The 23,397-nt window shown below is 37.3% G+C and overlaps 1 protein-coding gene across 2 annotated transcripts in view; it reads left to right on the forward strand.

Moving 5' to 3' along the window:
* EBF1 (EBF transcription factor 1) overlaps positions 1-23,397 on the forward strand; it is a 511,782-nt gene that overhangs the window by 321,864 nt on the left and 166,521 nt on the right. For both annotated transcript variants that reach the window (XM_053718780.1, XM_053718781.1), the window contains exon 7: positions 21,599-21,680. In XM_053718780.1, the coding sequence (XP_053574755.1) occupies positions 21,599-21,680 (82 nt within the window). The remainder of the gene's footprint in view (positions 1-21,598; positions 21,681-23,397) is intronic.

A 23,397-nucleotide genomic window follows, 5' to 3' on the forward strand; every position in this document is an offset into this window, starting at 1 on the left:
CTCCTTCTAAATCATGAAAGTTTGGGTTTCATGTCCCTTTAAATAGATGTCCCATCACATTTCAGCCAACCAGAACTACAGCACTAATAGAAACAATGAGTAAAACCAAGAGACCCTTTATTAAAGGGACACTAAAGTCAAAATTAAACTTTCATGATTCAGATAGAGCACACCATTTTAAACAACTTACCAATTCACTTCCATTATCTAAATGGGCACAATCTTTTTATATGCAGAGTTTTTGAGGCACCAGCCCACTGATACGTACATGCAATTTGTGATTGGCTGGTGGCTGTCACATGACGCAGTGGGAAGGAAATATAACTAACTAAAATTTGTCAGGAAAAAATCTAATACAATTTGAAATTCGAACTGCCTTGTCTTTTTATTCTGCATTTATTAATTCTGCAATTCTCCTGTGTTTAGTTGTATTATTAGAAACAAGCACATAGGCACATGTAAGCCTGTAGTGTAAAAAGTGTTTTCTTTAGTAATATCTATGCCTTGAAATATTTGGTGCTAAGGAGAAATTGTAACACATTTCAGCATCTTATACAACTGCTATAAATTTCAAAACCAAATAATATTAAAGTGTATTAAGAAACATCTGGCAACAATTTGGTTAAAGGGATATGAAACTCAATTTAATGAGTACATGCAAGTTTAAAGGGACAGTCAAGTAAAAATTAAACTTCATTATTCAGATAGGGCATGCAATTTTAAACAACTTTCCAATTTACTTGTATCATCACATTTGCTTTGTTCTCTTGGTAATCTTTTCTGGAAGCTAAGCCTTTATTTCTAAACAGTAGAAGGCCACCTCTTCACAGTTTTTCACAGTTAGACAGTGCTAGTTCATGTAAACAGTGTGCTTATTCCCATGGAGTCAGCACTGATTGGCTATAATGCAAGTCTGTCAAAAGAACTGAGATAAAGGGGCAGTCTGCAGAGGCTTAGATACAAGGTGATCACAGAGGTAAAATGTATATTAATATAACAGTGAAGGTTGTGCAAAACTGGGTAATGGGTAACAAAGAGGTTATCTATCTTTTTAAACAATAAACATTTTTGAGTAGACTGTCCCTTTAATAAGCTTTTCAATTTACTTATGTTATGAATTTTACTTTGTTCTCTTGGTATCCATATCTAGATATACTCAGGACCAGCAATGCACTAGGGGAAGCTAGCTGTTGATTGGTGGATCACCAGATGTGTTCATCTAGCACCAAATTGTGCACTGCTGTTCTGGAGCTAACTTTAATATAAATAAAAAATTGTGATTCAGACAGCGCAAACCATTTTTAAAAAGATTCCAATTTACTTTATCACATTTGCTTCATTTCAGTGGCATTCTGTGTTGAAGAGATACCTAGTTAGGCTTCTGAAACACTACATGGCAGGAAATAGTGCTCTTCCAAATGGATAACATTCTTGAAAAGCTGCTGCCATATAGTGCTTTAGAAATGGGCCGGCTCCTAAGCTTACATTCCTGCTTTTCAACAAAGGATACCAAGAGAACGAAGAGAATTGATAATAGAAGTAAATTAGAAAGTTGTTTAAAATTGCAAGCTCTATCTGAATCATGAAATAAACATTTGGGGTTTCAAATCCCTTTAATAATTATGTGTTTAGACTCTTTTGTGGGGGTTACTCACATTGCTGTTTGCAAGCAATAGTACAGCACTACAGAATGTTGTGGTGCTATACAAATACATAACAACAATACAATAATATAATGCTTTAGCACATTGGGAAAATTTTAATTTTTTTGCATGTTTATGTCCCTTTAAGAGTAATTCTGAATTTCTGTCAGTCTGACATTTTTTCCTCTGGGGACCTGATATTCACAAGCAAACAACGTACAGAGGCTTCCCTGTGCCTTTGTATGCTAGCGGATCTATGCTGTAAGCTGTGTAGAAGCTGAAAAGGTTTAGAAAGTTCTCAGCCTGAGATAAATAAGCTGTCAATTCACAAGGAGTGAAATCAATCCTACGTTGTTGATCTTGGCATCAGCACTTGTAAAAAGTCAGAGAGACGTTTCTCTGGCGAGTGTGAGCACTGCATGTGTTAGCTGTTAGCTTTCTAACACTACTCCGTGCTGCTGATGGCATTTCCAAAAGGTAAACATAAATGTCAAAATACAAGAAATAACCGATTAACCCAGCTGCGTTTTTTTGGAGTAATTTTAGGAGGCATTAGTAATGGTGTCAAATAATAAGCTGAAGACGTGGGAAAATGTTGCTTTTCTATAAAAAAAAAAAAAAGGCTGGTAACGTCATGTTACGCTTATGTGTAAAGTCACATCTAAATACTTCATGAGTCATCAACACAACATTGAATCACTATACAGCCTTACAGACACCTATATTCCCACACACAGAATCACCTTACACATACACACACACAGAATCCCTTACCACACACACACACACAGAATCTCTTACACACACACACACACACAGAATCCCTTACACACACACACCACACACAGAATCCCTTACCCACACACACACACACACACACACACACACACACCACACACACACACAGAGAGAATCCCTTACACATACACACACACAGAATCTCTTACACACACACACCACACACATCCCCTTACACACACACACACACACACACACACACACACAGAGAGAATCCCCTTAACACATACACACACACAGAAATCCTTACACATACACACACACAGAATATCTTACACACACACACATAATCCCTTACACATACACACACACACACACATAATCCCTTACACATACACACACACAGAAATCTCCTTACACACACACCACACCACACACACAGAATCCCTTACACACACACACACACACACATAATCACTTACACATACACACACACAGAATCCCTTACACATACACACACACAGAATCCCTTACACATACACACACACAGAATCCCTTACACATACACACACAGAATCTCTTACACACACACCACCACCACAGAATCCTGTACACACACACCACACACACAATCCCTTACACACTACACACACACACACACAGAATCCCTTACACATACACCACATAGTCCCCCTTACACATACACCACACACACAGAATCCCTTACACACACACACACCACACAGAATCCCTTCACACATACACACCACCACAGAATCCCTTACACATACACACACAGAATCTCTTACACACACACACCACACACAGAATCCTGTACACACACACACACACACACACACACACAATCCCTTACACATACACACACACACACACAGAATCCCTTACACATACACACATAGTCCCTTACACATACACACACACATAGAATCCCTTACACACACACACACAGAATCCCTTACACACACACACAGTCACACTTCCACATAAAAGTCCTGATATTGAAAAGCTCGCTGGCATGGAGAGGAATCATGCAAGATCTTTGTGATTTTTTGTATTCCTTATAATGTAATGTAGGTGTCTCTTCTTCACATACAAAACCATGTATAGTGAGATGAACATCTTTCAAACTAAAATTTGTGTTTCTAAAAAAAATTTTTAAGGACCTCTCGGTACTGACGAGACAGCTTAGATCATCTCACCTGAGCAACGAGATTTTGAATATCAGGCCCATAGAAACAGACAGACAGACAGAGATAGATAAATAGATAGATAAATACTCGGACAGATTGTAAGGTCCCTTTAGAACAGCGGACCCACCCCCCCCCTCCTTACTATAAATTTGTTTAGTTTAGTTTTTTTCTTCTTTCTAATTTTTTTTTTTTACTATGAATCAGTGTTATTTTGTACCTCTACTCATACCCCCAAATAGTGTATAATAGACTATATTCATGCCCTATACCTTTTAGAGAGCTACCAAAGCTTATCCTGTAAAAAGTGGAATTATCCTGTGTCAGAAGCTTTCTTCTGCTGTCCCTCTTTTTTCCACGCAATTTGTATTTATACCTTATATCTCTCTTAGACCTCAAATACAGTTAAATAAAATCCAGAAAACCCAGACTATGTCACAGATACTTTGTCTGTTCCCCTGTATCCCTTAGTATCCTGGCACCTGGCTGCCCTGGCTCTGTTCCCTGACCTATCAAGTCCCTTAGGCCAGATCCCTAGGGCTATTACATTCAGATGTTGGGAGGCTACCACATACACAAACGTTGAATTACAACATAAACTGCTAAAATCATAGAATAAAATAGTCACACAACTATTACTCTCTAAAGGGACAGTCACCACCAAAATTGTTATTGTTTAAAAAGATAGATATAGGCCCCTATTTATCAAAGGTCTTGCGGACCTGAGACCTCGCTAAATGCGGAGAGCAATACGCTCTCTGCATTTAACATTGCACCAGCAGCTCACAAGAGTTCACTAGAGCTTCACAGGTTGCCACTGGAGTCCTCTTCCACTCCTCCATGATGACATCACAGAGCTGGTGGATCTTAGAGACCTTGCGCTCCCCCACCTTCCGTTTGAGGATGCCCCATAGATGCTCAATAGGGTTTAGGTCTGGAGACATGCTTGGCCAGTCTATCACCTTTACCCTCAGCATCTTTAGCAAGGCAGTGATCGTCTTGGAGGTGTGTTTGGGGTCGTTATCATGTTGGAATACTGCCCTGCGGCCCAGTCTCCAAAGGGAGCGGGATCACTGCTCTGCTTCAGTATGTCACAGTTCATGTTGGCATTCAGGGTTCCCTCAATGAACTGTAGCTCGCCATTGCCGGCAGCATTCATGTAGGCCCAGACCATGACACTTCCACTACCATGCTTGACTGTAGGCAAGACACACATGTCTTTGTAATCCTCACCTGGTTGCCGCCATACACGCTTGACACCATCTTTAGTTTATTTTGGTCTCATCGGACCACAGGACATGGTTCCAGTAATTGCCTGCTTGCTCTTCAGCAAGCTGTTTGCAGGCTCTTCTGTGCACTTACTCTTTAGAGAGACTTCTTCCTTGTGGGACAACAGCCATGCAGACCAATTTGATGCAGTGTGTGGCGTATGGTCTAAGCACTGAAAGGCTGACCCCCCACCCCTTCAACCTCTGCAGCAATGCTGGCAGCATATGTCTATTTCCCAAAGACAACCTCTGGATATGATGCTGAGCATGTGCACCCAACTTCTTTGGTCAACCATGGCGAGGCCTGTTCTGAGTGGAACCTGTCCTGTGAAACCGCTGTATGGTCTTGCCCACCATGCTGCAGCTCAATTTCAAGGTCTTGGCAATCTTCTTATAGCCTATGCCATCTTTATGTAGAGTAACAATTCTTTTTTTCAGATCTTCAGAGAGTTCTTTGCCATGAGGTGCCATGTTGAACTTCCAGTGACCAGCATGAGAGATGTGAGAGTGATAACACCAAATTTAACACACCTGCTCCCCATTCACGCCTGATACCTTGTAATTCTAACGAGTCACATAACACCGGGGAGGGAAAATGGCTAATTGGGCCCAATTTGGGCATTTCTACTTAGGGGTGTACTCACTTTTGTTGCCAACGGTTTAGACATTAATGGCTGTGTGTTGAGTTATTTTGAGGGGACAGCAAATTTACACTGTTATACAGGCTGTCCACTCACTACTTTACATTGTAGCAAAGTATAATTTCTTCAGTGTTGTCACATAAAAAGATATCATAAAATATTTATAAAAATGTGAGGGGTGTACTTACTTTTGTGAGATACTGTAGATAACATTGTGTTCACGCCTGAGGAGTTATTTAAGAGTCAGCACAATACAGCACTAATTGGCTAAAATGCAAGTCAATAGATAATAAATAAAAAGTCATGTGATCAGGGGGATGTCAGAAAATGCTTAGGTTCAAGGTAATTACAGAGTTAAAAAGTATATTAATACAACTGTGTTAGTTATGCAAAACTGAGTAATGGGTAATAAAGGGATAATCTATCTTTTAAAACAATAAAAATTATTGTGTAGACTGTCCCTTTATTTGCATTACGCTTAAAGGGACACTGAACCCAATTTTTTTCATTTGTGATTCAGACAGAGCATGCAATTTTAAGCAACTTTCTAATTTACTCCTATTATCAAATTTTCTTCATTCTCTTGGTATCTTTATTTGAAATGCAAGAATGTAAGTTTAGATGCCGGACCATTTTTGGTGAACAACCTGGTTTGTTCTTGCTGATTGGTGGATAAATTCATCCACCAATAAAAAAAAATAAAAAAAAATGCTGTCCACAGTCTGAACCAAAAAAAAAAGCTTAGATGCCTTCTTTTTCAAATAAAGATAGCAAGAGAATGAAGCGAAATTGATAATAGGAGTAAATAAGAAAGTTGCTTAAAATTGTATGCTCTATCTGAATTACAAAAGAAAAAATTTGGGTTCAGTGTCCATTTAAATGTAATACAGTACCAATATATACATGTGCAATTATTGATAGATAGATAGATAGATAGATAGATAGATAGATAGATAGATAGATAGATAGATAGATAGATCATGTAAACAGCCCTGAAAAAAATATTTTCCTGCAGATATAAGAATACTATAAAGTGCACATGATTCATATATACACAGCTGTAATACTTACAGTATATATGGAGAGATTCAATACATTGCATTTGCAGCTTGTGCCTACACAGAACCCTTAAATTTACTAGAAAAAGTAACAGCTGTAGAAGATTTTTTAAATAATTAATTTTGCAAATCACTGCAGCTGGTGTATTTTTTTCCCCCAGAAACAGTGGAATCCCTTTGTGCAGCTCCATATTAGCCTCTCTCACTTGGTTGTGTGCAAAGAGCTGACATCTTTTTTTTCTTTAAAGGGACAGTAAACACCTGAAATTTAGTTGTTTAAAAATATAGATAATCCCTTTATTACCCATTCCCCAGTTTTGCATAACCAACACAGTTATAATAATACATGATTTACTTCTGTAATTACCTTGTATCTATGCCTCTGCAAACTGCCACTTTATTTTAGACATACTTGCATTTTTAGCCAATCAGTGCTCACTCCTAGGAGCTTCACGTGCCTGAGCTCAATGTTATCTATATGAAACACATGAACTAATGCCCTCTAGTGGTGAAAAACTGTCAAAATGCTTTCAAATTAGAGGCTGCTTTCAAGGTCTAAGAAATTAGCATATGAACCTCCTAGGTTTAGCTTTCAACTAAAAATACCAAGAGAACAAAGCAAAATTGGTAATAAAAGTAAATTGGAAAGTTGTTTAAAATGACATGCCCTATTTAAATCATGAAAGATTTTTTTTTACTTGACTGTCCCTTTAACAAAGTAGAAGTCTCAAGTGTCCCATATCTGGTGAGCACACTCAAACTGGAACTTCTTTCCTGTAGTCCTGCCCCTTTCCTCTTATTTATAAACAGCCTAAAACATTAATGCTGCCCTGTGAGTGCCACCCTGCCTGACTGCCCTTACTCAACCCTTGTTTCACAGTACAACACATGCTAGGTAGACTTTGCTGATACCTGTGTTTTATTTCTCATTCAATAAACCTAGACAGTAAATCTGAGGGTGATGCTCAGCAAGTGGATCAGATTTTTTTATTTCTCTATCATAGTTATAGCAAACAATGATGAGCACATAGTTACAAATACACAAACATATATTGTATGGAGCTCTGACAAAGCCATGAAGTCTCATATGCAGCCTCCTTGGGACCAGACCAGATCATGGACATAATCACATATGTGGCGACGAACGCAAAACCCAGCGCTGGCAATTTTTAGTCTAATCGAGCGATCACATATAAGGTGCAGAAGACTAGTTACGCGCATATATTTTACACATCGCCCACAGTTTTTACTCCCTTAAACTAACATAGAACTGGCGTCGCCAGTCGGTATCACATATTCAGCGCAAGGACTTACACGCGCAGAATGGAGACATTTTACTCCATTTTCACCTCGCCACACATAGGCAGGCGCAACAAGGCTTGCGCTGACTATGAAAATACCTTAACAACCTGGAAAACATTGTGATGTGGGGGATGGCAGATTATGGGTTTTTAATGGCGTTTTGACGTGTCGGTTTAATATTCTTTTTGCTGGTAAGATTTTTACTATTTGAACTTTTTTTTATTTTTACTTACGCTCCACAATATACTAGCGTGTGTAGTTGCGCACATTTCTGAACCTCGCCGGTTTATCCGACTTACAGCAGTATATCATCTGACGGCGCGGGTTATGTGATTCACTCTGCGATTTGAATTTAAGGGCAACGTTGGTTTAAGTAGTTACGCTGAAACTTACTCCACATATGTAATCTCGCCCCCCCTTGGTTTCTACCTGTAGCGCTTCCTCCTCCTTTTTTAAATTGGGGGGTGAGCTTCCTTTTCCAAGACTTTAGTGGTCAGTCTGTTCTCCCAGATCACTCTCGCAGTATTGGGCAGCAAGCAGCATTGTTGTGACCTTCACTGTATATTTAAAACACAACTGGAGTGTCCGCTTTACAGTTCAACCAGGGCAGTGGAGTAAAAATAGTCCATCAGCTGGCGGAGGAACACATGGATAAGATTCTGTAACTGTTGCAACACTGTATTACCAATGATTACCAATGATTAGATATCCTGCAAGAATCTTGCCTATATTCGTGTACTGATAGGTGGGTGACCTGGGGGAGTGAAAGACTAACCTTTGACTAGTAAAGAGTCATGTAATTGTTTTTCCACTATTAAATATTCAAAAGCAAATTCTGTTTCTAGTGGCCTTTTGTTCACCTAAAGGATTATTGTGGTATTTACAATGCATTAGACTGCCAGGTAAAGGCTAAAGGCTAATGCACAGTAATAAGTCTGCGAAATGAATAGCAATGCACATTTGTATATTGTCTTATACACTGTATATTGTACAGCTCCGAAAAAAACTTCCTTTATTTTCAAATATTATACTAATACAGTTGATTTTTTGTGTGTCATTTAAATTTAAAGGACTTAAGCCGTATTTCTTTTGACTTCATTCACACCACCCAGCTAAACATATTTTTAAACACCAACAAAAAAAATCTACTGTACGTTAATAAAAACTTGTTTGCAGAGCATTATATCCTCTTGGGTAACAAAATACATCTGCAACATGTCTCAATGTCTTGCCTGGCAACCCTCTCCAGTAGCCAAAGGGTTAAATAGCAAGATATCCATAAAATGTATTGTGCATGTGTGTGTCTGATACATCTCTGCTATTGCATACAAAACATTTGACTGTATCTAAATATACATATTTATGTGTATATTTGTATATCTTTTATTGTGTAGCAACTTGTGTAGTTTCTAACTATATAAATAATCTTTTTATTGGCACTGTGTATTATATGTGTATGTGTGTGTATTCTGTGTACTTTCAGTGTGTGTGCCGTGTGTTCATCTATCTATGATTCATTCTGAGGGCTGTTTTAGCCTTCATAAAATATTCATGGTGGTTGTGCACGCTTCTATAATTGCCATCTCAAGCCCTGAATTATTTATAGGTTGCACTGTTCTGTGAGTCTCATTTACTGATAGAGCAGATAACACCAACCACAAGGATTCTGAGCCCTATAATGCCTCTTACTTTGCATTAAGTAGTGGAATTATATTATTGGAGGTAGTGAGCAGAGCCTCTTTATTTCCCCCCCTCCTCTCTTTATCATTTTTGTATTTATAATATGCTAATTGCTGAGATGCTGTTAAGCTGTGTAACTCCTGTCGGGCTTTACAGGAATCAAGATGTGGCTGAAATCATTTAGTTGTTGATCCAGGAATCATTGTTCTCTGAAGAAAAAAACAGCTTTACACTGGAATAATTTCTTGCTAGGATGTCAGGCTGAGCCACGGTCCTGCAAACAGTTGTTACCTTGTTCAATTTGTATAGGGATATTTCATCATATTAATATCTTGTATTACAAAAATATTTAAAGAAAGTAAGGGATTGTGAAAGTAGCTGAATATGTTATTGTGAACTATTATCAGTTTACTATATTATGTGTTGATTATTACTGATTGAGGAGGAATAAAGGTTCATATGAAAGGGATGTTTTAGTGCTAAAAGCTGTATTCCCTTAGAGCATTTCTTTTTTAACAAATAGCTTTTTCTTTTGCTATGTATTTAACCTTTGCAAGGGGTTAAATGCATTCTCTATTTTGTGCTCCTGTGCTGCTCAAGCTGAGGATACAATTGGTGAGCAAATGAGAAACAAGCCTACCTGCATATGCTCCAGATACTGATATATCCACAGCTGCAGCAGGACTGGAGCATTCAAGGAGTGCAGCTTCAACTATCTGCTTAACCCTTTGAAAAGTTAAACGCATAGTAAAAAAGAAATGCTTTCAGTAAAAGTTATTACTGTTTCAGTGGCATACACACATATGCTACATATAAACAAGATCATCAGGATTAAAACAATGGGACCTATCTATCAAGCTCCGAATGGAGCTTGACGGCCCGTGTTTCTGGCGAGTCTTCAGAAACACAAGTTATGGAGCAGTGGTCACAAAGACCGCTGCTCCATAACCCTGTCCGCCTGCTCTGAGCAGGCGGACAGGAATTGCCGGAATTCAACCCGATCGAGTGTGATCGGGTTGATTGACACCCCCTGCTGGCGGCCCATTGGCCGCAAGTCAGCAGGGGGCGGCGTTGCACCAGCAGCTCTTGTGAGCTGCTGGTGCAATGCTAAATACGGAGAGCGTATCGCTCTCCGCATTCAGCGATGTCTTGCGGACCTGATCCGCACTGTCGGATCAAGTCCGCAAGACATTTGTTAAATTGGCCTCAATATGTCTGTTCAGAGAGCTGGCAGTGGTCATCAGTGAAGACTTCATTTGTGTCATACAAGCTACCGCTGACTCGTTGAGAAGGTTTGGTGTTTGAATGCTGGTGCACAGGTCAATCACAGCATATGTGCATATGGTGCTGAAAAACAGTAATTCATTTTAGTAGAAGCATTTTTGCTATTGAAAGTAGATTGCAAGCCTGATGCTATTTAAAATGGAAAATATGCCTATGCATCTTTCAATTCTGACCCTTCTATCCCTTTAAGAACATAATACCCTATTTCTCTGCCCAATACAAAATCCCCCACTAGATATGGGATAACCACAGCTGTACTGGGATGGCATCTGGGACATTCCTTGGCCTGAAATTCAAAATGGCTGAACAGTTCTGTCAAATCCACAGTGTCACAGACACACACATGCAACAACACACCCTACATACAAATATTAGCATGATAGTGGGTACTGAGGGATAGTTCTATGACATGATCTCTTCCCATTCTCATGCTCATCAATGTTTCTGTTTATTTTATAGTCTATGTCTAGTGGTGATGATTAACCCCTTCTATGCTCACTGGCCTCTGGTTGTGTGAATTTTATTAAACAAATGTGAGCTAAAATTGTTAGGGGTGGAAGGTTCGATGAGCAGCAGATTCCCCAGTGCCTATGACACCACATAAACTAAATACCCCACTATCTGAAATACAAAGTATGGCCTGTAGTCATTGTCATATAAGGAACATTTTGCAAAAGGCTTACAGATATTATTTTCTTTAAAACAAGTCATATTACTTGGGAGGGGGGGGGTGTCTGTTCTGTGTGCCAGTATTTTTAACTCTCTCATATTAATTGGAAATTTTGACTGATGTTTTTGATGACTCAAAGGATGATCTTTTTGTATCACTTTTGCAGCTGGACAGTTATGATAAATGATTTGTTGCTGTGGTAACTACATTTGGCTCGTTGATTTAAGTGCATTGAATTCTGGGGCAAGTGTTATATGCCCTGCAGTTTTAAGGTGGACATTGATATTTGATGTTAAAAAGACCACCTTATTTAATTCTAGGAAATTTGTGACATACATTATTTATTGAAAAAGTAAAAGCTTATCTCCATCGATGGGACATATCTCCAAGATGACCAAGCTGCCTTTTCTGTTCCTTCTATCCTGCCTTCTGTATTGAACTGGCACTCTCTAGACGTGTTCCCATTAATTTATTGGCGTTATAGCAAGTTATTAAAAGTGACGCGTGCAAGAGCAGGGCCAGTGTGGGTGATTAGGTTTGGGGCTGTGAGCTGTTGACAAGTGCAGGTTAATGAATGACGGAGAACGCATGCTGCCGTCTCTCCCCTCGTTACTCAGCATTAGCCGCATTAATAGCAGTAATTGGATAGATTCATCATTTCAAATGTTTTAATAAATGTTTGGACAGCACCTGATCGGCTCTGTCAGGCTCCCAGCGGTAGGAGAATGTGACAGGGCTGCCAAAGTAACCATTAATACAGGAAGGCGACAGAGAGTCAGACAAAGTCTGACACTCAGAGCTGAGAATGAGACACTCTCATTGGGAAGAGAGGGCTATTCCTCATTTTGATTTATTGCGAACATTTATATTAGCACCAGTGGATGCAGTCCATATATTTCTACACACTGAAATTCATTATAATTTGAGCTGAGGAGGATGGGTGAGATAATTTTTTTGGAGGTGTAACATTTTTTCGAGGGGTGCTATAATCATGTCCTTTTTTCATTTGGCCTGTTGTTTGTAAAACTGTGTTTTATCTTAGAAGAATTAGCTACTCTCTGTAAAACAAACAAATGTTTTCAAAATACCACAAACCTTTACAAATGATGATAAAATAGCAGAAGGGATATGGGATAATGTGATTGACAGCATGTGAGTGACCTAACAATCACAGATGTTCATTATAATGAAATTAATTGAATTATAAATAGTATCTATCTTATATTTAACAAATAAACAGAACACAGATTTTATAAGGAGCAAATGACATCTAGGGTCCGATTTATTATTGTGTGGACGGCATTTATCATTGCACAAGCATTTCTCGTGAAATGCCTGTGCAATACCGCCCCCTGCACATTCGCGGCCAATCGGCCACTAGCAGGGGGTGTCAATCAACCCGATCGTATCCGGCTGATTGCTGTCCCCCGCCTCAGAGGTGGTGGACGAGTTAAGGAGTAGCGGTCCTAAGAGTAGTCTTAGTCTTAAAACTGCTGCTTCTTAATTCCTCGCGCGGAAGCAGATGCATTAGGGGCCATACGGGACTTTAAAAATCGGCCACAATGTCTCAATATTATGGACATGAGATTGCTCACCACAACTAAGATCATGTGTTGTTTATTTTGTGTATGCCAAGGTGCCACCATCCATGATGTCCTAGTGTAAGCCCAACTGTTTAAGTCTAAGATAAAGATAATGCTAGGGTCAATGCCCACTTTAAATCTCTGTGATTTATTGAGTGCACCTAAATTCAGACATCCAAACTGTCCCTATTTGAGAGAGGCAGTCCCTAATTTTGAGCTCTGTCCCTCTGAGACTCCCAAATGTTCCTAGATACAGAACTTATCTTAGAACTGCAAATATACCACTCAGATATGCCCACAAACCACCAGACACACCTACCAACTGTCAGACACACCCACAATCCCAGGCTGTGACCTCCTGAGTCTCTAATACTAAGCCACAAAGGTATGCAAATTATTAGTAAATAAAATGAGAAAATAATAGTGATTAAACTCACATACAGTAATGACTGTGATAAATAATTTTTTGTTTGTGCAATATTATAAAAACATGTTCATAGATTGTTGGGACATAAGTAGACTTCACTGTGCACAAGGGTAAGGTATGTTGTAGGCCCCCCTCATTCAGTTCTGCATTTATTTTTTCATTTTCTGGATTATAGTAATCCTGTATATAAAAGTTGGATACGGTTTACAAAATCTAGTTTTTGTAAGGTAATTTATTTAAAAGAAACATTTTAGTGTTTTTAATACTAGAGAACAATAATAAGTTTTAGACATGACAAATGGAACTTGTTGCATATTTCTTAGGAATGGTGATCACCCAAGAAGAGGTCTGGATAGTTTGATTTTTCGCTTCATTGTGTGATCTGGAGAACAGACCTGATATCAACCTATTAAAGGGACAGTCTAGTATAAATTAAACTTTCATTATTCAGATAGGACTTTTCATTTTAATCAACTTTCCAATTTACTTCTATCATCAAATTTGCTTTTTTCTCTTGGTATTCTTAGTTTAAACTAAACATAGGCAGGCTCATATGCTAATTTCTAAGCCCTTGAGGGCTGCCTCTTATCACATGCTTTTTAAATCTCTTTTCAACACAAAGCGACAGAAAGTACACGTGGGCCATATAGATAACACTGTGTTCAGGCACAGGGGGTTATTTAAGATTTAGCACAAAACAATGCTAAATTTAAGACAATAGATAATAAACAGTCACAGTCATGTGATCAGGGGGCTGGAAGTAGGTTCCTAGATACAAGCTAATCACAGAGGTAAAAAGTATATTAATATAACTGTGTTGGCTATTTAAAACTGGGGAATGGGTAATAAAGGGATTATCTATTTTTTAAAACAATAACAATTCTATGGTAGACTGTCCCTTTAAAGCAGATTTATTGAAAAGTAGTATAAAAAATACCATGTTATTGGGACCCAGTATTTGCTGTCACTCATACATTTTACCCTACCTTCTTGATCTAATTTGCCTGACTGTGCCAAAAGTTGTATTGCTATTAATAAGCAGGCTTCTTCTCACTCTCCTCATGTGCTGATTGGCTGTCTCTCCATTACTGAAAAGTTTGGAACTTAAAATTCTGTCAGTTAGTTTTAAATGGACAGGCCCCTTAGAAGGCCAAGTCCAGTTTTAGTGGAGATTCTTGTAGTCATGCCCCTGAAAAATGCGAGGAACATGTTCACATACTGTTTCTTCTCATGTGCTAGGTTAAAATGTATGTATGTGAGCAGAGGTGTGGGCCCAATTTTCTAAAGCTCTCTGGTCTGGCGAAGGTTATCTAAGAAGTCTTGTCAGTACTGTGAAGACCCTCCAAGAGTTTTAGAAAAGGCAAATTTTAGCTCAACAACAGTTTATCTCACTATGTAGGTTTCTGGGTGTGAAGGAGAGATACCTAAATTGCAGTATAATCCTCATAAACAAGAATCATTTTTTTGCGTAATTTCTCTCCAGGCCTGTAAGTTTTCGATCAGGCCCCTAGACAGAAAACAGGATGGAGGATATAGATATAGTTATCTCTTGCAGCCCTGTCTAGCATTTAAAGGGTGAACTTTAATTTGATTCCCCCACTTGTAGAATAACGAAACCTTGATACTGCTATTAGGGCAGAAATCTCATTGAAAACCTTAAAACCCTATCTAGTCTAATTATTCTTTATCTTACATTAGAATTTGATTGTTTTTATAACCACATCTTCTAGAAGTGTATATATATATATATATATATATATATATATATATATATATATATATATATATATATATATATATATAAAGATTTCTGTACGGTTGTTTTGCAAATTATCTTTTATGCAACTTCAAGTTACCCTTTTTTTTTTCTTTTCTTGAATTAATGTGAAATTTCAGTAGTCCTCATTTGGTTTCTAATCTATTTTTATCTTTCTGTAGAAATAGTGTGAAGAACTAGATTGTGGGTGAGGTCTGACTAGTGATCTGTAAAGTGAAACCTCCCTTTATGTCTTCCTAGGCAACCAAGCATCCCACTGGCTTTTTATACTACTATGCTACCTTTATATAACTGCAGTAGTAACTTTACTTGTCATTAATGTACTATGAACCTGGTCACTTATACATTTAACATCCAAATATTTTAAGGTTTAATATGGATGCACATTTTTTTTTATTTTTAACGGTCAAATATATAATCTGCTTTGTGTTAAAGGGACAGTCCACAACTCAGTCATTTTAAAGTATTACCTTATAGATTAAAGGGCCATTATATCCAAATGTTGAAACACTTGAAAGTGATGCAGCATAGCTGTAAAAAGCTGACTAGAAAATATCTCCTGAACATCTCTATGTAAAAAAGAAAGATATTTTACCTCAAAAGTTCCTCAGTAGCCACATACCATTGTAAAGGACTTCAGTTCTAAGCAGCAAATCATTATGAAATCTCATGCGAGTTAAGTCAAATCTCATGAGATAACAGTAAAATAGTTCAGAACCTCAGCACTGTTGATGCTGATTGGCTGCTGTTCATTTCTTCATTTATTATTTTTTTTTACCTGCAGCTGGGCAGCAGCTGAGTATAACTTTTCACCCAGAACTTACTCTGCTGAGCTGAGGAAGTTGTGAGGTAAAATATCTTCCTTTTTTATATAGAGATGCTCAGGTGATATTTTCCTGTCAGCTTTTTACAGTTATACTGCATCAGTTTCAAGTGATTTAGCATATGAGTATTATGTCCCTTTAAATACATATGTACACACATCTATACATACATATATATACACACATGCATACATACACATATTAAGACATGTATATATACACAATATAGGCCTTTGCAGTCAAACACCTTACCATATACCATAAACTTTTAACATTTATATGAGTGCAACTGTTATTTTGAATGTATTTATGTTGTGATTTATGCAACTTTTTTGCATATACGCAGGCTATTTTGTTATACGCACGCTATTTTGTTATACGCAGGCTATTTTGCTCATGCACAACACTTCTAATCTAGCCCACAGTTAACATCAGCTCCAGAGCAGCAATGCACTACTGCAAATATCCTCCTGCACCCCTTTCTACATCATGCAACAGGAACAGTAAATACGTTATTTTAAATAGAATATAGTTTCTGGTCATTTTGAAATAGCCGCCAAACTCTGCCCACTAATAACATCACGATCTAAGATGCATCATGCATCTAGGCACTCTACTGAATAGCACTGACAGTCTGCTGATTGGATGCCATAGGCAGCTTGGATGGTGACGTCATTAGTGGGTAGAGTTTGGCGGCCATTTCAAAGCAGCCAGAAACTATATCATTTTTAAAATAACTTTTTTATTGTTTGTGCTGCATGACATGGAAAGGTATGCAGGAGGCTATTTGCAGCTTAATCTAAGGTAACATTTTAGGATGGCTAAGGTGTAGACTGTCCCTTTAATTGGAAGCTAGTGTTACAAAATGTAAAAGGGAGGCAGAACATTGAGGAGCCAGTCAAACAATTTCTAGGATCCAAAAGTGGATTTTTATGTATAAAGATATATGGAGAATTATTCATGAGGTTTGGATTGAGGGTAAGATTGATATTCTTGATCTTACTAAATGTGTGTTTCACCCCTGCACATGGGTTAAACAAACAAGTGATATCCACTCAGGAGTTGCCAGCATTAATACTTCCAAACAGGAAACCACCAGTGAGCCAATCAGCAGTGGCAGTCACATACACCTGCCAATCATTGACCGTTTCCTGTTCTGGAGCTGGAATGCATTCATTTACCTTTGCAGGGTTTAAACAGATGGTTATCTTCTATCAGTAATGCCAAAATGTACATAATCTAACAAATTACTGTAGGTCATTTTTGTGATACTATGTCCCTAAAGCTGCCTTTCAGTTCCTGGGTACAGTGAGGTAGCATATTGTGTGACAATATCTAGATAAGCTTTATGAATTAATGCACTGCCCATTTTTCACTTTGTGTGTAATATTTATATTTAAAATGCCTCAACTCTCCCTGCCTCGGTGCCTCTGTGGTTCATCTTTCTTCTTGGATAACTTTATATGCTCTAGTCTTTGTGCCATTGGTATGTGCTATCATATAAATACAAGAACTCTTACTTTATAGGATAAATAACTGGCGAGTTGACTTTCAGTACTTGGATTTACGGCTTATTTTTTGGATCAGATATCTCAGCTAAAGTTTTGGATGGGGATTTAAATAGGTTAACATAAGACAGGAATATAAGTGGAGGTTAATCCTCAATTGTGCGCACTCGCAAGTTGCAGATGATATTACACAACAGCTGAACCCCTGGTGTGAAGAGAAGTACAACTCTGACATCTGACGAATAGGAAAAGGGAACAGAAAAGATGGCCTCAGAATAAATTCAGAAAAGAAAACAATATCACATATTATAATTGCCATCAGCCACAGATTTCAAAGAAACACCAATCACATTACCCAGTACCCCAACTCTGTCCAAGGATTATATTTACTTATTGTTGAATGGTTAGGCTATATTCAGTATTCAGAAACAACTGGTAAATATCCAGGCTTCAGTAGTAAAATTCTTTAGACTGGGGGGGGTTATTTTAGAATTATCTTTATTCTCTTTTAATACGTACAGTACTGCAGTGCTATTAGGAAATTTTCTGGCACCTTGGTTAAAAATAACAAATGTTGACTGTATTTGTGAAAAATTCAACACAAATGTTTGCACTTTGAATATCAAATGCAACATTTGATTAGAAAATCTAACATTCCAATATTCACTTTCACTTATCAATATCTGGCTGATATTCTGCATCTCAAAGACTTTAATAGAAGTCTATGGTAATCAATATTCAAATGTAACATTTGAATATTGGCACCCAATATGTAGTTGCTACTTTTGATATATATTTATATTTTATTTTCAAATGTTTATGTGTTCTTTAACAACATTCCAATGGTAGGGTAAAGGTAAACATGAATTCTTCTATTTAAATGTTATAATTGAAATATTAACCATCCCTAATTGCTACCTAAGTATTGTATAATATCAAGCCAATTTAGGCAAAAAAAAGAAATGCGTAATTTTTGGACCTGCATGTTGCAATTATCCCCATCTGTTGCAATAATTCAATTATGTTATTGTGCAGTTGTATGTCTTACATTTTCATTATTTAGTTATCCAGAATTCCCCATGTTTATGAAAGGCTTATATGTTCTGTATTGGGTATCTGAAAAAAAAGTAAAAATTAAAATACCAACTAAAGCAAAAATAGGAAGGGAACGTTATATCTTTTTCTGTTTTGTGTGAGATTTACTTTAAGAGGAGCAAATGACTGCTTTATCTTAACAAATTCTAAGGAACCCTTTGCAATAAGTAGACCACACTGGGCCTTGTTCATTCTCATATGAAGCCGGTATGAGCAAGGCAATGCAATTAGGCAGCGGCGCATGATTAAATATTGCAGCTTTCAGCAAGTAAATGAAGATAAGTTCTGTTAATTATGTGGCTTTTCTCATGCGATAATGTGATAATAAAGTAGTCGGCCTGTCACATTTCATGCGATGCAGTGACCCTTTACTCTGTGTGAGCAGCAGAAATGATGCAAATATACTGAAAATTAGAGGAACAGAAAATACTATAAAGTGACAGGGTGGGGAAAGGCTAACAGATTAGAAAGCAATGGATCCCTTTTCACTTTTTTTTTCTTTACACTTCTGTTTTCATTGCTGTTGTTCAAACTCCTACCAGCATTAGGTAGTGAATGAATAATGTGCATAGTTACATACCCGAGCATTTTGGATACAGTGTGGAGGAGTAGATTTGGCAACTAGGAGAGTATATTTGTGCATTCTGCTAATAAGCCTGACTTTAGCCATACCAGGGATATGACAGTAACTAATACATGTGCCCTTTAAAATGAGAAGATGACAGCAAAGTCAAGTAGCTAAAATATGACATACCCCCCCTTTACAGAGCTGGGTTCAGGGGTGGCTTGTTATCACTATTCCCTGGCACACATACAAACACTTGTCCTGTCACAATCTTTTTGTCCCTTGCTAGGAGAAGGTGACTAAACCGTGGTGCACAGACACATTGCAAAGCTAATGTAATTCCTGTGCATGATGGCCTTAAAGTCTGTCTTGCTTTACGCAAAATAAAGGTATTTTATTCACAGTTCAGCACGTTTTAAATAATTTATTATTTGGAAATGGTGTTATTGCAAACTAAATAAAAGAAACATTTAAAAATACATAAAACCCAAAATGTTCTTTAAAGATTCAGAAAGAGAATAGAACTAATTTGCTTTATTTCTTAAGTATCCTTTGTTGAAGAAATAGCAATGTACATGAGTGAACCAATCACACAAGGAATCTATGTGCAGCCTGGGCCTATTTAGATATGGATTTCAACAAAGGATATCAAGGGAATGAAGCAAATTAGATAATAGAAGTAAATTGGAAAGTTATTTAAAATGACATGTTCTTTCTAAATCATGAAAGAAAAAAATTGGGTTTCATGTCCCTTTAAAATAATGAATTAAATGAATCATCAACATTTATAGCAAAATAAAATGCTTCTTTAGGGAAAAAACAATTTTTTTTATTGTAAGCTTGTTTTCTAAATATAAATGCACACTTAGCTGAGCATCCTAATCCTGACCCTCCAACCAGTATGCTTTTTTTTTTTACATGTTTGTTTGCAGCACAGCTCTGTTCTGTGTACTGGGTTGCAAAGCCCAGGGGATGCAGCCTGTTATTGGCTGCAAAAAGCATAGTTGTGTTCAAGACAAAAAGCCCCCTGATTGAGAGTGCGGGGTAGAAAGTTTGCATCTTTATTTAGCAAATACAAAACATGCAGGGTGTTGTGCTTTGCATTTTATCTCTGTAACAGATGTAATACATTAAAGTTAATGCATCATTTTCATGTCTCTTCAGTTCACTTTTATATCTGAAGATAGCAAGATGTCCTGAAATGGGTGTAAAGTGCTTGTTTTAAAAAAATAATAATTGCAAGCAGCATGTACACATTTATCTGCATGCTCTTATATTTAGTGAATCATGACCCACAATTGTACTGCAATTTGCACAGCAATTCCAAATTAGGAACGTTGTCCCAATGTCCCTATGTTCATTTTTATTTTTTTATTTTTTTGAAGATACCAAGCACTGTACCCAAAAAATGCCAAAACACAGCTAAGATTGCCCAAACCACCATGACTTCACAAATTCTGTTGCCTAACATCTATGTCCCTTAGATCCTATCTTAATTTTTTAAAACTGATTCCATATAGTATGTTAAATGCTAAAAAAACATATTTTTTTATGAAGCAGCAAGAACGATGATGATGTCATGTTTTCAATGTCATTAATGATGTCATTAATGTTAACAAAAGTCAATACTCCAGCACAAGTGTATATATTTTTCCAAAAGTACGGAGCCTGCACCATAAGACTCTTACCCATAGGACAGTTCATAATCAGCAACACTTATCACAAATAAATGTTTATTTCAGATGGTATTAGCGACAATGTTTCAGACACATCAGTCCTTAATCATGCCTTTCTATGAAATGCAGTCATAACTTTCTACCTTTGTATTAAATTAATTTACATATAAAAGAAACATTAATAAAGCAACTAAAGTTGTGTCTTAACATTCTTCTGGCTTAAGCATGTTTCTTAAAATATGTCTTTTGGTTTCATAGGTGACATTTATTATGTAATTTTCAATAAAAACCCAGCACAAAACCATAGCTCCCAACATTTGTGGCTGGGTATTGGGGACTCAGGGGGTTGATGGGGACCCAATACCATTTTGTGGGTGGAGCCGTGAGATTGTGTGCAGTTAATGGGTGGTTGGCGGGTGTGTCTGGATGCCTCTAATGTTTGATTACAGTATATCTAGTATTGATTAAATGCAGGTTTGGCCCTATGGGATCATTTCTGTTTTTTCCATATTACAACTGAGAACCAGAAGAAAGTAGCACTAGAAATGTTCACCAAAGTCATTGTGGGTTTAAAACAAATGTTTCTTAATCATTCTGAAAACCTTTTTTTTTCCTTCAAAATGTTTAATTGTTTCCTCTTTGCCTTTACAGATTCTTCCTGAAATTTTTTTTAAAGTGTAACCAAAACTGCCTGAAGAATGCTGGCAATCCTCGTGATATGCGTAGATTCCAGGTAAGAGAAAACTATTACAAAGTTACATTTATTCTGTATTGCACCCCTGTTTAATGCAAGTCTTAAAGGGACACGGAACTCCAAAAATCATTTCATGATTTTAATAGACTGTACAATTTTAAACAACTTTCCAATCTACTTGTATCAAATTCTCTTGCAGCAATACACTACTGGGAGCTAGCTTAACACAACAAATGAGCCAATGACAAGAAGCATACATGCACAGCCTCCAATCAGCAGCTAGCTCCCAGTAGTGCATTGCTGCTCCTATGCCTACCTTGGTATTCTTTTCAACAAAGGATATCAACAGGACAAAGCAAATTAGATAATGGAGGTAAATTGGATAGCTGTTTAAAATTGTATGCTCTGTCTGAATCGTGAAAAGTTTGATATTTACTTTGTAATACCATTAAAGGGACATAATACTCATATGCTAAATCACTTGAAAGTGACTGTAAAAAAGCAAGATATTTTACCTCAAAATTGCTTCAGCTCACCAGAGTAAGTGCTGTGTAAACAGTTATACTTCAGATGCTGTCCAGCTGCAAGCTAAAACCCCCCAAAAACAATAGCCAATCAACATCAGCAGTGCTGAATATGAAAATAATATGAGTATACCTGCACATGACAGATGCACACTCCCTAGCAAGTCCTGGGACAAGCATCCTTACTGGCTGCTTAAAGTCGCTTTATAGTGGGGTGTGAATACTTAGGACATTTGAGGTAAAATATTTTCCTTTTTTACATAGAAATGTTCAGGTGATATTTTCTAGCCAGCTTTTTTTTAGCTATGCTGCATCCCTTTCATGTGCTTAAACATTTGGGCATCATGTCCCTTTAAGACTGTAAGTGGTGGGCTTTTTATTCTTTTTGCACTGTATTGACAGTGAAAAAAATAAAAATCTTATATATTATAATATGTTTTGGAATATAGCAGCTGAACAGTCAGTCATTCGCTTGGCATTTTAAGCCAATTACCATGTTTCCCAAACATGTAACTGCTGTGCATTAAGGGATGAAATAAGAAAATTCTTTCTTACAGCTCCACCCTATCTTTTCTGTGTTCCTAATTCTTCCAACATTTACAAGACTTTCCCTTGTAACTGGAATCACAAGTAGATGTAGATTAAAACAGATGTTTTTCTTAGCTGTGGAATTGGTTCAAGACAAGCCTGGGTGTTAAATTTTGGGAATAAATAAAACTATACTTGCGCAAATAAGTAATTTGCTCAGGCTTTTCCATTTACTAGTTACACCCTGATATCTATAGGGAAGTTCCCTTTAAAATGCCAATTGAGTAAACCCTGCAAATGGGTTAAATGCATAGTTAAAGTCAGCTTGAGATTGCAATACACTCCTGGGAACTAGCTGAACACATCTTGTGAACCAATGACAAGAGGCATATGTGTGCTGCCACCAATCACCAGCTAGGTCCCTGTCATGAATTGCTACTCCTGAGCCTACCTAAGTATGCCTTAAAAAAAAAAAGTATAAGAGAAAGTGAATTACATTTGATAATAGACATTAATTGAAAATGACATGTTCTGGCTGAATCATGAAAGTATAATTTTGACTTTCCATTTCCTTTAACAACAAAGTATTCAAATATTGTCATTTAAATGTGAGTTTGGCATTTGAGAATGAAAAAGACAGAAAGAATAAGAGGATTAGAGAGAGAGATAGAGAGAATGAGTGAGAGAGATAACACAAGAGAGAG

This window comes from Bombina bombina, chromosome 6, assembly GCF_027579735.1.
Source record: "Bombina bombina isolate aBomBom1 chromosome 6, aBomBom1.pri, whole genome shotgun sequence".
NCBI lineage: Eukaryota > Metazoa > Chordata > Amphibia > Anura > Bombinatoridae > Bombina > Bombina bombina.